The 16,231-nt window shown below is 32.4% G+C and overlaps 1 protein-coding gene across 1 annotated transcript in view; it reads right to left on the bottom strand.

The window, feature by feature from the left end:
* The window catches only part of LOC104910245 (cadherin-19-like), a 132,697-nt gene extending 121,541 nt beyond the window's left edge, over nucleotides 1-11,156 (bottom strand). Inside the window, exon 1 of the mRNA XM_031552812.1 lies at nucleotides 11,127-11,156. Coding sequence (XP_031408672.1) covers nucleotides 11,127-11,156 — 30 coding nt within the window. The remainder of the gene's footprint in view (nucleotides 1-11,126) is intronic.
* Between the last annotated feature and the right edge of the window lie 5,075 nt (nucleotides 11,157-16,231).

The raw sequence follows: 16,231 nt of genomic DNA, 5'->3' as shown, positions 1-16,231 counted from the left end.
AAAAAAAAAAAAAAGAAAGAAAGAGAGAATGAAATATCTATCGACAGTCTCCTCTTTAATATTTTAGAAGTTTGGAGATAAAAGGTGTTCTTTCTTTGACAGCAATCATTTTCAGGCTGTTATCAATCAAGTCAGCAATTTCGTCACAGCAAATGCATCATTAAAAAAAAAAAAAAGGAGGGAGGGGAATGCAGATGCTGATTAAAAAAAATAATAATCCAGCAATAATCTTGCTTTCTTCTCCCATATGAAATATTTATATACTTTTTCACAGCTGACAGTGTTTCTAGTATAATTGCAGTTAAAGCAGATAGTAGTTCCGAGTAACAAAAGATAATGCTTACAGAAGCAAAGTTTAAAATGACCTGAATGATAGCAATTCATGAGCAACATGCATGTACTAATAAATTCATGGAAAACATTGGCAGAGTTATAGAAAGCTAAATTTGTTTTTATTTATTTTTAAAGCTTAGGAAAACTAAGATTTTGAATGTAATCAGCCACTGACTGGCAGGAAAAGAAACTGATCTGAAAACAGTGAATATATTCATAATTTTTTAAATGCATTTATGTGATATCCTCCATGTCAAATACAGTTTAAGTGGCTTGTTGTTTGTCTTATCAAATTATTCCTCAATCTTTTTACACAGGCTACTGGGTTCTTGCTTTTTGTAAGGAGATACTAACTCCACCCTAATGCCATGGCTTCCCACCTATGCAGCTTCCTACATGCAGCTGTACTGACAAGCATTGGGCAGTCTGCTCTTCCTTTCAGTCATTTTTTCCTCTCTAGACATTTTGGGTAGTCTACTACGTATTCTAATTATAACTGGACCACCTTTAAATTTTGATTCAGACAAGGTCCTTTGATGGTCTCTGCTATACTTTTTTCCTAATTTTAAAATAATGTGAAATTAGCTAGGAAGATATCACAAGTCTAATTTCACAAGAGCTACATTTTTACATGAGTGTCTCTATGACCTCAGAAAACATCCCCATGAAAATTCATTCCTTCTCTTACCAGATTTCCTGTTTTTCTTTCTCTTTTCTTAGAGATAGTTTAATGGAGTTAGAAATGAGTTTTTGTCTTTTTAGTATCACATTATTATTTGTCCAACTGAGCTTCGGTAATGCTGATATCAGAGGTGAGCGATTAACTGCAGCATAAAATTCCTATCTGGAATTAATTACCACAGTGCTTAAGAGAGTGTCATTGGAGATCAAATGTGATACTAATGATTCATGGGGGAAATGTGAATACATTCTCTCAACCTTGCTTTTTCAAAAGACCATAAGGCAATTATTTCATAGTACAGTGACCTGTCAGTCAGGTCTTCTTAAAGGTCTTTCAGAGCTGACTGATATTTCTTGACTGTTCATTTCCAATAGAAAGAGGAAAGTAATCTGTATGGAGGGAACCCTGAAAAGTAGTTGAAAATTTCAATTTCCTGTTTTTTTTTGTTTGTTGGTTTTGTTTGTTTGTTTGTTTTTTGTTTGTTTGTTTATATAGTAAAGTGGGTAAAATGATGAAGTAGGATCATTGAATTTTTATTAATATGAAAGGTAAGGAAGCAAACTTTTGAAGTGAACAGTGATGTAGATGTCTTTTTTCTTTTTTTCTTCCCCAAATAGCTGCAGTAGAGGGCTCAGAAAATCCACTTATTTCTGCTCTTTGCTGAAAGTTTCTGCATATTATCTTAAGATGTTCTATGTAACTTACACTCTTAGATTCTCTTGCAGTTCTCTGATTTGGAAGGATACAAGTCTAAGCTGATTTGGAAGACAATCAACTAACAACAACAGTGTTCAAATAAAATCTTGACCTCCTGACCAGATCCTCTTAGCTAGTATGTTCTACCTGAAATTGAGGCAAAGATATACTTTCTCTATTCTATCAATTTCAGATGGTGACACTTCCAAGACAGGACTCCATTTTACTTGCATTAGTTAAAAAATGCATAAATTGAGGCATGCTGATATTGCAGATGGTAAGATCCAAATCCAGTGACACTGAACTTTAACCATGGAACATTACCTACATAGAATCAAGATCAGTGTAATTTCCTTAGGCCTAACTTCAACAGGGAAAAGATTGGACCACATGTAACTTGTAAGAATTTATGAAGATCTCTATAATGAGAAGTTATAATTATCTAGATATTATAATGGGGTTATAAGTAGAATATTATGTTTCACACTCCTATGGTACATTGTGAAACATGCACAACAGTTAGATGACTTTCAAGTTCCTCAACTTTTCCATTCTTTTAATAGATTAAAGGTTAATTGATTTGTTTTTAACTCTTTGATTAAATCAGGACTTAAATTTGTTTATCTACCATGTTTGATCTGTTTTCGCACACTGTATTCAAACTAGATAAACAATTACTTTTTCAAAAGTGTGAAAACATTTAATAAGTACTGAAATAGTCAGAGTATCAGACAAGCAAATGAAGCATTCCTTTTTTTTTTTTCCTCCTGGTAATAGACAAGGTGAGCAATATATCAAGTCAAAAAATTGCATAAGAAGAATGGAAATTAGTAAAAGGTATGTCTCAAATTAATGTATTCCAGGTAAAGGAGAATAAAGGAGAATAAGGTAAAACACATTTTGTAATTAGATGTTTTTTTTATTTTGTTTTGTTTTGTTTTCTGCTGGCTCCAGATTATGCTTATTAACTGTCTCTTGAATATCAAGAAAGATTTTTTGAAAAGAACAATGAACTGAATTTCTACCTGGCTCAATTTAGAATGGCCTTTGATTGCTTGGTTAGATGTTCGTAAGCCCTTATGCACTTATTATATACATTCAGTTGATAAGAGAAAGATTATTTATTGTTTTTAATATTTAACAGTTAAAGGAACTGTTGTTGAAATAATTTAATAATTAAAATACACAGTAATTTATTTTGACATGATTGTGTTTATGTCAGAATATTTCAGAAACATTAGTCTCCCTGTTGCTCTGTTGTTAACTGACTGAATTCCAGTCAAAAAATCCTTCAGATTCATTGGCTAATAAAATAGAATAAACAACCACCAAAAGTAGGATTTTCATAGAAAATGTGGTTTTCTATGACCTGAAAGCTTAAACAGTAACTATTTGAAAATCAGTGGTGAAAATATTTTTTTTCGAAAGCACAAATTCATTAGAGCACTTTTTCTTTTCTTTAAATAAACTAATACCACACCTTCCCCAGACCTGTTGCTGGAACACATTGCTTATTCTGTACACACACACACAAAACCTGTGGCTTTTTAATGCATATTTATGTTACTGGGAAATATGTACAGAAAAAAGATATATGTATCCTGTAAGATCTTCTGCATTTTACATCTTCATGCATGAAGAAAAGGTTTTAAGGATTATAAATAAACTATGCAAATATTTCCAGATTTGATGAAGTGTGTCTCATTACGTTGTTCCTGGCTCCAATATTAACATATTTCCATACCCTTCTTCCCAAAACATTCTATGTGAATCTGTAGACAGAGAAAAACCAAAGCAAGTGGATTTGAGGTAGGTTCCAAACATTTTTTCCTGTCCATTTTATTCTAATATTTCAGCAGTTTTCTTTCTCTTCTCTGTTCTCATAATGCTTTGCAATCCACTGCCACAAGAATGGCCACTACAATCCTCCAGGCTATGCATCAGAGAGGGAACTGCTTACTTCTTTCTCTAACTTACAAGAAGAAAACACCAGCAAATTTTCTTTGCTTATTCAATAATATTTTTAGGTTTTGAGTATTTTAAACTTTTAAATGTTCCTACTTAAAAATGCCTAGGCATATTGTTGGTTTAAAGTGAGAGAGAGTGTGACTATCAAGCCTTATTCACTTATTTATTCATTTATCAATTCCCCATGAAGAATCTCATGGTTGTAGGTTTTCCAAAGGGATGAAGTGTCAGACAATATAGATAAGCTGACAGGATCTTGCTCTTCTGAAGTGTTTTGTACTTGTAAAACTACTTTAAAATTGATAATGCTTGCTGCCTGGAAACCTTCCTCAGGGAAATGATCGTTTATCTTTTGAAATATATGTAAGGTCAATGTTCACCCATGGCAACCCATGAGTAATAATAAGATATAGATTTTTTACCAAGATTCTCCCCAACAAATAGAAGATAGCACTATTGAGGTTGTCTGCGAACAAGAAATGTACACTTTATTTTGCAAAAATGAAAATGTTTTGGTTACTGTTTTCCTTTGTCTCAATTATTTTGGCAGTCTTTATTTGAAATCTAGAAGATTTTCAGAACTACAAAGCAGCACAGAAAGCATTATCAAAAGAGGAAGAGAAATTTAGTTAGATTGTAAGAAGTATTACTATATTCATATAATTTGATTGATTATTCTATTTTCATTTATTTCCATTAGTCTTAACAACTGGGCACTGGAGAATCCTTTCTATTTTGTGTCTGATTCAGAATAAAAGATCAGCTTCTCCTGGAATCATTGCTGGGGAATCTGAGATGCAGACCATAGTGCAGAAAAATACAGATAATGTAGGATCAGTGAAGTGAGGAAAAGGAGACTGGTTTGGGAAATCTATATTGCCTGAGCTTCTGATTGCTGCTCTGCCTAAAATGGTGCTTCTGTTTCCAATTTGTATTTAACTGCAAGAAAAAAAAAAAAAAAAAAAAATCGTTTATCTCCAAAGTGAATAACCTAAAGACTTTCTAAAGATAGCCTGCAGGCCTTTAGCTTTTGCAATAGCAGGAACAAGGCCAAAGGCCCAAGGGGGATAGGTTAATGAACTGATGCAGCTCACAGTTGTTGGAATTGCTTTACTGGTGCACTGCAGTAAACATATTTATGGTGTAAGACTTTGATTAGTGAATGCATACATTTTATGTTCTTCTGGAGTTGTAAAAGGGCAGTCAATGTGATAATTAAAAGAATAGGTGCAATAGGTGACTAGAGAAAACAAAAACTGTCAGTTTTATGAAGTGTCCTGTTTATCCTTTGATTTTCTTTTGCTTAATTTAATGACCTTTATCTTTTATAAGACAGCAAGAAACTTAACTCACCAATGCAAGGATGCATTTCTATTTGACAGAAGCTTAATATGTATTATAACTTAGAATGCTATACATGCCAAATGCATATCTTTATTACTCCCATGAAAAGTATGAACTTTGTTTGAAGGATGCAGTTTTGAAACATGTAGGTTTCATAGATTGCTGAGGAAAAGTCACCAAAGTTTGTCTACAAATAAGACAACAATGATACACAAGTATCTAAGATCCTAACTTGCCCTTGTGAATGAATGAAGAATCATCAATTATCAGACTTTAGCTAGAAAGGCCAAGTTGGTTCACTGGCTATTTTCTCAGATTCACTTATGTAAAATTTTTATCCAGAGATTAATGTGGAGCTATTTGTTTGTATGAGAATTAAAGTCAAAAGCAATAGAACCTTCTTAATACAAAGAAAAAAAATATACAAAAATATTTTCTTCCATTTTCTACATCATTTTTGATATTTCTTTTTTGCATTAGAAGTATATATTACTCTTACTCTTATTTCTGAATTCTACAAAATGTCAATTTTCTTATTTAAACCAAATTTCTTTAAGATTCAAACTAATATTAAATTAGTTACTGGAATTTTGTGGCATTAAAAAAAATAGTAAACAATGTCAATTGAAAAACTGAATTCCTTTCAAACACTCGTACAAAACTAGCATTCCTTTTTTGTTTAGTTACTTACTTTTACTCAGGTCTTTTATTATGGTCTTCAAATACCAAGTTAAGGTCACAGAGAAACTGGAGCCAGACAGAGAAGCACAGTGTAAGAATCTGAGTCAATGGACACAAGAATTAAAGGGGGAAGTTCTAACCAGATATTAGGGGGATGAAAACAATTACTACAGTAGTGATCAAACTCCTGTGCAGGACGTCTCACCAAAGAGGTACTGGAATAACAGCACATTCACATTTAAACTAACTATCACATTTATTTCAGGAGATCCAGTCTGAAGGTTAATATGCAACCAACATAAAATGAATTTTGTCCTTTCCTTTACAGTAGATAGATTAAAATCCATCTTTTTTTTTTTCCACTAATTAGAACCTACATTAATATGCAAGAATTGAGAATAAATTCATGACATAAACGATACATGGCTTAAATAGACAAAGGCATTAATGTTATATAATGTGGTCAGAAAGCAGCAGTCTACCATTAGCAAATGTTTCTTATTTTCTTATACCTTAAAAGGCAGACCAAGAATGCCTTTTATGGTTTTCTGAAGACAAAGAAGGCTTTGCAAGGGAAAGCGTGACAAACGATGAATGTAAAAAAGAAGGTGTGAAATGCAAGGCCATTCATCATTTGCCATTTCACAAGCTGCATCATTTTAAAGTCATTAAGATAACTGGACTTTTGGTTACAGCATACACACAAATGTGCTTTGCTTTACATAATGAATAAATAAATAAACAAAAAATGTTGGACAAGCATTTTAGAAATACTGTCTTGGAGAGAAGTGAATGCTAGCATCAAGCAATTCAACCCAATTGCAACTGGCATAGACCAAAACTGGAATATGTGTAACCACCTGCTATAAGTGGATAAGAAAGACCACAGAAAAAAAAAATCACAACAGAATATCAGAAATTAGAGAGAAGCAGGAATAGCTAAATCACTCTAAGTCTTATAAAATGAAAATGAAAATGAAGAAGTGAGGTGTGATTTAATGAAGAAATTTATAGTAGATAGTTGCATTAAAATCACCCAGGAATATTGTCTTTACATGATCACAACTAAATAAGGTATAATTATGAAAAACATGCTATTGGAAAACTTAGTCAATAAATAAATATTTCATTCTTTGTTTAAAAATTGATACGTCTGAGTCAAATAAATGACTACAAAATAGAAACTCATCCACGAGAAAACAATATTATATAAAGATCAGCAGTTAAATCTTTAGACTTGAATCAGTTATTCCAAATGTCAGTCAAATCCAATGCTCCTACATCTGAATAGTAAGTTTTGAAGTAGTTATTTTCTGTGAGAGTTTCTATGAGTTTTATAGTCTATAAATCTAACCCGAAAATATCATTGTTGTTTTTTTATTTTGTTTGTTTATTTTTGCTAGAAACAGCATGGAATCTCTTACCTGACGTTGATGCTATTCAAGAGGCTAAAATTGGAAATAATATAAGCATAAATAGAAAGGAGATGAAAAATTACTGATTGCAATGTCATAAAAAGGCTCAACATGTGGACAATGCAACTTTCATTAAATCTTTAGTATCATTCTGTACATCTAATGAAATCACAGACCATTTTTTGGTACTTAAATTATTCTCAGTGGAGTTAACGTTGCAAATAATATTACCTATTTCCCATCATTTAATGGCAACAAAATGAGATAAAAGATTATTTCATGCATATTGGCTATGGAACAGAAGGAAATAAATTGTCTACCATTTTGTTTAGATACTTGCCAGTGATTTGGTTTGTAAGTTGCTTTTTAAATTCAAACTTATGAAGTCTCTGCTCGCTCAAACAACATCATCATTGTTAGTGCCATGTGTTGAAAGAAGTCCCCAGTTTTGTTCTAAATGATGTTATTTAGAATTTCAAGAAGAATTACATACATCAAGCAGCAAAAGATAGTTCTGTAGGATACTACTGTTTCAGCATTCATATGGTAGAATGACCCTTGCCTAATAAGTTTAAAACATGCTGTAATTGAACACAGATTACAACATTAGTAATTTGGGTAATATATAAGAAAAAAAAATAATTAATAGATTTGAAACACCACAGTAATAAACAAATGCAAACAGTATGAATTAACGAGTGTCAGAGGAATGATGTTATGAGCAAACAGAAATCCTCCATATCTGACAGTGTCATTGATATCCAGGCATAATGTGAAATTTATATCCAAGTAATTCTTGGAGATAATTACTTGAATTAAATACTACACCAATTCAAAATATTTCAGAGTGATATTGCATATACTTTCAAAGGAATCTTTTCTGTTCAACAATATTTCAACAATGGCTTTTATTTTTTATTAATTTTTTTTAAGTTAAAATCAGTAGAACAGTAGTGAACTAATAGAAAAAAATGTTTGAAGTACACAAGATGTAAAATAAACTTTGAGTTTTAGCTGCTTATACTATCAAAGCATGTATCTCGTACTTCTAGTTGTTTTTGCAGAGAAAACAGAAGAGTTTTGAAATATTAATTTTTAATGGATGGTATGATTTTAAAGACTCAGTTATGTACAGAATCAGCCTATAAGATGACAGATAGAGAAATTGCTATACCAAAAATAACCTCCATGGAAGCAATTCTTGTTACTATCTCTATTCTCTCTCAGCACAGCATTTGGATTTTATAGACAGAAATTGGTTTCAAATAATAAATAACCAACCCCTTGCCTGATCCTCCATCCAATTTATCCAGAGGTTATGGACAAATTAAACCACTCCACAACAGATACAAGAATAATTTTTAAGAATACTTTAATGAAGAGATCTTGTAGAAGCACCAAATGATCAAAAATATGATGCAAATAAGATTACAAGGTGAAGAATGTTTATTACTTATGATGAAAGTAATATAAGAAATCAAGAGATTTGAACCCAAACCAACTGAATTATTTCAAATGCTCATGTGGGCAGCTGTATGGTGTGCAAAAATATGGATATGCAACATCTTAGTCCAGCTGTTTTCTCAAAGAGTGCCTGTTGACTCAGATAAGAAAGCCATTGACTTGTAATAGAAGCCTGTAAAAAGACATAGATGGTAAGCCATCTAAAATAGAGTAGGATTTGCAAAAGAAAACATGAATTATTATTCTGCTAGTGGTGATTAAGGTAGATAGACTAATTATTAATATATCCTAGAGCAAACTGAGCTCTCCAAAGGAAATTGCAGGGCAGTTCACAAATGATATTACATTTGTAAACACAGATCATGACAGCTGACTATGCCTCTAAAAACGTCATCTAATAGCAAAACTGACAAAAAAAAAAATAGAAAGCAAAATCTTACTACTTCAAGTACTAAGCATAAGAACAAGCTGCTAAAAGTACCTTTTTTTTGTTGTTTTATTTATCAGTGAGTATTCTTTCACAGTAAGTGTGCTCTATTAATCTTCCTGAATTTTCTCAAGAGCTACATAACTCACTGTTATGTCACAGATGTAACTGTATGGAACTGAATATATATACATGATAGGTTTAGCAATGCATAGGAGAAAAGCTTTTGAGAGCTTTTGCATAGACAGTGTTATTCCTCATAAGCACCTTACTGTGTGCCTGCAATTACGGATCTGTCTTGCTGAAGAAAGGAAATGTGAACTATGTTTGAAATGTGTGAACTTAACCATGCCACATAGACTCCTCAAAAATATTTTCCGTGACAGGCACATAGCTTTCATCTTCCTTGGCAACTGAGAAACAAGTATTTTGGTTCTTTTACCATCTAGGAGAGACTTTTTAAATATAACAATGAAAATGTATAAGATGTTCAAGTGACATGTAGCCCTACTATCATTTCAAGTTCAAGACATCGCTGCTCAGAAAGACAATCATTTTGTGTATGTATTACAGAACTTCTATGGAAATAGCCAGTAACTTATGAAGCATGAGTGTATGTTCATTTCATCTGAAATTTCTCTACCTTGTGTAAAGTCCAGCTATGCAATGACACAGTATATAGAAAACTGTATGCAGAAATTGTTGGATTTTCATGGGTCCTGATACACATTTTTCATAGAAAGAAAAAATAATTAAAGAAAACATTAATTATTTTTATTACACAAAAAGCAAAACAGAATCAATTCTCAAAGTTAATTATCCTCTGCTTATTTGGCTCACCATTATCTAGAACAGCTATTTCTATAAACTGTGTTGATGATGCTAAGTTTGTGGTTATTTGTGCCTGTGTATATATATATTTATATATATAAACACAATATATAATAAACTCTAAATTTCTTATAGTTCTAAAAAATCGCTGAAATGGTTTGTAGAATTATATTTTAAATAGAAGAGTTTGCATTTCAGATACTATGAATACATAAGCAATGAAGCATATTTCTAATGAGGTTGATAAATTACACATTTTAAATTATGAATTACTATTTTCTGAGTATCTACTATTAGAGAAACAAAATGCAGCATTTCTTATCTATCTCTTTAAATTAGAATTCTCTAAATGGATTCCTTGCTTTGCATAGAAAAAGAAAAAGAAAATTAGACATGCCAGTATAATTTATATGAAAAAAAGTTTAAACCCACAAAATTTATAAGAATTATAAGTATTAACTTTATGTAGCAAAATGAAAGCTATATTCTGTCACCATTAGTTGCACTAATAAGAACAGATTTTGGTGAAGAATATGAAATTACTGACTATGAAGATTAGTAATCTTAATGAAGAATCCTTAAAGCAAAAGTGACAGATTTTGATTTTAAGTTATATGCTTGCAAATGTAGTGTAAAATTCAATTGAACACAACTAAGGAAAAATGTATTCTCAAATGTATTCATGGATGAGCCTGAGGCATGTTTTCATAACGTGGTCTTACGTTACAAAAGATTCAATTTAATCATTTGAATTAGTTCTCAAGGAAAACAACAACAACAAGAAAAAAAAGGTAAAAACAAGAAAAGAAAAATCAACCAACCAACTAACCAAAAAACCCACAACAAGATCTATTCACAGTTTAGGTGCTTTTGTTTAGATGTATTCTGCTGTTTCTGACAGGTAGTTTTCTATTTTGGATGCATCTTTGCCTTTGTCTTGGAAAGTATGACAAAAATAGCCTCTGCTTCACTGAAAAACACTGAAGAACTTACAGTAAAACTAAGATTTTCGCAGGGAAGGTGTATGGAGATAAGGAACTGAAATTGTGAAAAGAAGATAAGCAATAAAACTCCACTGTTTTTTATCTCCTCAGAATATCAGATGAAAAAAATAAAAAATAGAAGAACAACAAAATGTGTGAAGGAAGAAAAATATCACAGAATCAGAATCACACAGTCCTTATAATTGGAAAGGATTCTTAAAGGCCAACTAGTCTGGCTCCCCTGCAATGAACAGAGACATCCACAGCTACATCAGATTGCTCAGAGCTTGGCCCAGCCTTACCTTGTAAGTCTCCAGAGATGGGGTATCCATTGACTCTCTCAGCAACCTGTTCTAGTGCCTCACCACCCTCACTGAAAAATAATTTTTTCTTATAATTAACCTTTTTAGATAGCCAAACTGTAAGGGCTTTCTCATCTCAAAAGCAAAGTATAATCATGATTCTCTTTGGTTTTGGGGTAAGAAGGCTTTGTAGTTTATGAAATGTGGCTATTGAATATCAGAAAGCTTCACCTAGAAGCTTGTAACTCTGGAGAAAAAAATACTGAATAACTCCTTATGTCTATCATGCTTCCTGTTGCTCCAGGCAGCAAGGGCATTGGTAAAATTTTGACATTTTCTGTTCTTTTTTTTTGTCTCAAATCATAATTTTGAAAGACTTGTCATGTTTTTTTAGTAATTTGTTAGAAAAAGTACATTCTGTAATACAAAGCATTATGGAACAAATTTTCCCATTTACCCTTCTAGACTTAAATGGCTACATCAATCTTTCCACATCTTAGAAGCACAGTAGAATTTTGCATAAAATAGATTTCACCCCACCCAGATGGGTCTGTGACTCACTCATAGGAATAATCTTTCCAGGGTTTAAGTAGACCTGCAAGTGCAAGATTCCTGTAATTCAGTCACAATGTCATTGAAAATATTTATTTCTTATTAAGGGGAGTCAGGCTTTCCATTGCAAATTCGTGAAATGAGATACCTGGACATTTCTTCTTGAAGCAGTGTTTATTTGTTTTGAATGTGCTATGCAAGTACTGGGAAGATTAATATTCAAAGAATTTCCAGAGCAGACTTCGAATGATTGAACTGAAAAATGTTGCTTTCAGAAATATGAAGATGTTTTTGATCAGTTCCACTCTCATATATCTTTTGTTTTATATTATAAATAATGTTATAATTATTTTTAAATTTTGAATAAGTAATGAGGACTTTAAAAAGTAAGTATGGATAAACCTCAAAAATCAGCTATAGTTAAACTTGTAGCTACTTCAATTTTTTTCAAGCCTATAACCACCTAAGCTTTCAAAAAATTTTTACAGAAAAATCTTACAATAATGTTAATTGAAAGTAAGTGTTTAAATGATCTAAACAAAATGAGAGTCTATCAGACACTAGAATTTATCTGTTGGATAGATCACATTTTCTTCTAGTTGCTTCTGCTGTGATCAAACCAAACAAATGATGATACATGGAAATCAAAGAGAGCTGAAAGAAGTGTCAGATATTTTAATTTGAATCAGGCTATTCTCCATTTTAGTAGAAACATTTTTCTTACATTAAAGAGTTCTTTTCTCATGTTTTAGAGATTCAGTAAACTGTTAGCCCATCATTCATCTTCAGATATCTTAACTTTCTTACTCCAATTTGAACTGCCTCTTCCTTACACTTTCAGAGTAAATCCAAAATTTACAGTGATGGTTTCAGTAATTGGCAAATCCCTTCTCTTTTTGTATCTTCAGTTCACCTTTCCTGTAAAGCTTCATTAACCCTAACATTATTTATTATGTTTCCATTTAATTGCTAGACACTTGGAGACTCAATGTAATCATTCAATTTTTCTAATCCCTAGTAAGTTTTCACAGAAATATTAACAATATTATGGAATCTATTTTCAGTAAGGGAAATAAATTTTTTTTCAGAAAGAGATATAGCCCTCAGAAAAGGAAATGGGAGTACAGAGTAGAAATAGGCTGAAATGGAAGGATTCAAAATACTATAATGGAGTTTCTCAATAGCTACACCAAAGACTAGTACTGAGGCTGCAAATGAAATGCTTTGGAGTACAGAAACAAAGCTGAAGTTACTGTTTAAATACTGTTGGTCACATTCTATTCTAATATGTCAATAAAACTGATATTAACTTGATACAGTGAAGTAGAGCGGGTTTAAGCATATAAGTACACAGTGCCATGCATAAAATGTGAATTAATATTTCTGAATTTAATATTCCTCTTAAAAAGGAACATTACAAATTTAAAAAGATTTGAAGCTTAGTATGTTTCTGCATATATTTTGCACACACACATATATATTACATATGTGTGTCCTTTTAGTATAATCTCAGTGAACTGTAACCCAACTGCTGGGGGCAGAGGATGTATGATAGACCAGAAAAAAAGTGGCACACCGTTTTAATGGACTGGTTAACAAAAATAACTTATTTACAGGTTTTCTGAAAACTGCTGCTCTTTACATAGTCTCATTTTAAACATACTTACACCCACTTACTAATTTGTTCTGCTGCTAAATGCAGAGTCTCAATATGACAGTTAAAGTAATGTTTGTTATTGGCTTTTCTTCCTGCAGACTTTCTTGCAGTTGAGCTAAACCAAGTTGTTAAGTGACACTTAATTGTGGATAGAGGGAATATATAAGGCTATTGTCAACTTGATGATACCATTCAAATGTACTTTCTAAAAAAAAAGAAAACTAAACTAAGATATATGGAACACTTTCTTGTCTACATGTCACATCTACTTCGTTAGTAGATGTTAAATTTGATGGATCACAATGTAATGTCAATGGTTTCAGAAGTGCAATTTAGCAGGTATTGAATGTCACTGTGGCAACAGTTTTACACAAAACTTTATAAAGGAAAAAGAAGCACAAGATGAGAAGGCATCCCTTTCCATATCTGTTGAACATTCCTGTTACTCTAGTATCACTGGTTTTCTTGCAAGTGTTTTGTAGCACAGTAACAGAACATGTAGAGTGGAGCAAAGAGTGATGCTGTTGATTCTGAAGTAAAGCGGAATTCAAATGTTTCATTTCATTTTGTAAATAAGGGTGTTTTGTTTTTTTTTTTTTAATAACATGCCATGCACCTCTCCATTTCCACAATTAAACTTAATTAAAAAAATTAAGTTTAGATTATGTCAAAATCCTGTTTATACTCAAACAAAAGAAAAAAGAACAGCAAAAGGGAACCATTATTTCTAATTTTTTGTTTGTTTGTTTCTTGGTTGGTTGGTTGGTAGGTTGTTTGGATGGATGGTTGTGGGCTGTATATGTTATTTTCCTCCAGACTTTGATGTTAAATCTTTAGTTTGATAATTGTAAACTATGCCATATTGCAGTTTTATACTTAGAGCTGGACTGCTTTCCAAAAAGCAAGGGAAGAATTATACTGTTTACAGGAATCTACTTACAATGATTAATTCATAGCTCTGGCTGAAGTAAGACTTCAGGCTTTCCTTGGAAATAGTGGTTAGATTGTGTCAGCTTTTTCCCGCAGCAGTCTGCTGAGAGCTGTACTAACAGAGGCTTTAGTTAACTCTTTTGTACCAAGAGCCTTTTCACCTTATATTCTTCCCCCTCTGACCTTGTTTCAGAAATTATTGTTTGTGTTCTCAATTACTGTTAGCTATACTTCAAACTCTGCAAAATGTTTGTGTATGTTTACCTTTTTTATGTTAATCATATAGTCACCTTTTACCACTTTAAACACCATCACCTAACTGCAATGTACACAGCTTTTCATTCAAAATTTCAACAGTTTCTGCTCTTTTCTTGTCTTCCTTGTTCACCCTTTTTAATTTGAAAATTAAATTGCCTTTTCATATACTTCCCCTAACACCACTTGCTTTTTATTGTCCTATCTGCTATCCTCTATGCTACTTATATTACCAAACACGTAACCCCAATGCAATTTGCTGTTAAATGATCATTCTCACAAACGTGTAGGTACTTTCCCATATTTATGAAAATCTCTATATTACTAAGCATGGTAATACTAAGCCTGCTAATTCTGTAGAATTCACAGGCAAAAGTGTTTAACTTAGCCACATACTCATTTATTAATGAACTCAATAAAGAGTGTGATTAAATGCCAACATATTTTTAGCAAGACTAATTTTGGGAGAAAAACACAGTAGTTCCATGAATATTAAATACACAAATATTTAAGTTTTACATAAACATCTGCTTGCTCTAATTTACCTATCTATATATATGCCCATGGAAAAAGAAGTTTACACTAAGTGATTCCTCAGTTAAACAAAAATGTTAACAATATATCCTTCCAACGTGTACATTTAGACAGATAGACAGATGTACATTTAGGTGCAGATAGTCCACTTTTCATTCTGTTTTCTGTTTTCATTTATTCCTCCTTTGTTCCTATTTACCTCTTTTATTTCTTCCCTTGCCCTGCTTCCCTGCTTCTTGAATAGAAGCAAAGCTACAAAAGGTATAGAAATAGCCTTGTCTTTATGTCTGCAGAAGTAAAAAGTGAAAATTTTGGGGGTGATACTTGAAGCCTCAAGAAAATTATCATTTTCATTATGGCATGACATTCAGGATTTGAGACTTATGACCAGATGAGTTTTCTGAGAGTCAGGAAAGCATATATATCTGTAGGTAGCACGAGGATGTATCAGGAGCGCAGTACCATAACCTGGCTCAAATTGCATCAGAAACAGTTCATGGATCCCAGCTAGTTAGAATCTCAACATTAGTGTCTCAGGATGCTAAGCACATGGGCAGATTTACTAAGTTATGTTTCATAAGTGTAATATATTCAATTCATCCCCTTTTCCAGCATGACAAATTGCAGTACTCAGAGGCTTTTTCTATCACTCTGGGAATAATGCTCAACTCCCTCTTCACTCTGTGAAGAGTAGATAGGCACTGATGTTTCCACAGAGTACTTCAACCATCTTACTTTGGCAACCTTTTCCTCATTACTTAATGCAGTGACACTAAATCCTTATAAAGACTTTGCAGCTGTGGTATCTGTCACAGTAAGAGGGAAAGCATAAGAGAGATTCATCAGCTGATGAATCACGCTATTCACAGTTTTTATTCAAATAGTCATCCCTGGAGATGATCAACAAAGGAATATGTCTGTGTCTGTACTCCTTACAGAAATCTTTGCCCTTGAGAGTCAGGGGGCCGTGAAGAGGCCGTCATACAATTAACAAAACAATTAATTGTGTCTTCACAGATCTTTAAGACTTTTAATCTCTTCACATATTTTTCTGGTGATTTAGGAATTGCTGCAATGTTCTTCTCATCTAATCTCCTTCCTGCTGTAGGAGAAATTGGAAAGAGAAGATATTTAAGCCATCTGTCTTGTGTCTGCCCTGGAAAACAGGAGAATGCCA

This window comes from Meleagris gallopavo, chromosome 3 (assembly GCF_000146605.3).
Source record: "Meleagris gallopavo isolate NT-WF06-2002-E0010 breed Aviagen turkey brand Nicholas breeding stock chromosome 3, Turkey_5.1, whole genome shotgun sequence".
In the NCBI taxonomy this organism is placed as follows: Eukaryota; Metazoa; Chordata; class Aves; order Galliformes; family Phasianidae; genus Meleagris; species Meleagris gallopavo.
Note: the sequence above shows the minus strand (reverse complement) of the source record. Positions and strands in the feature narration are given on the sequence as shown.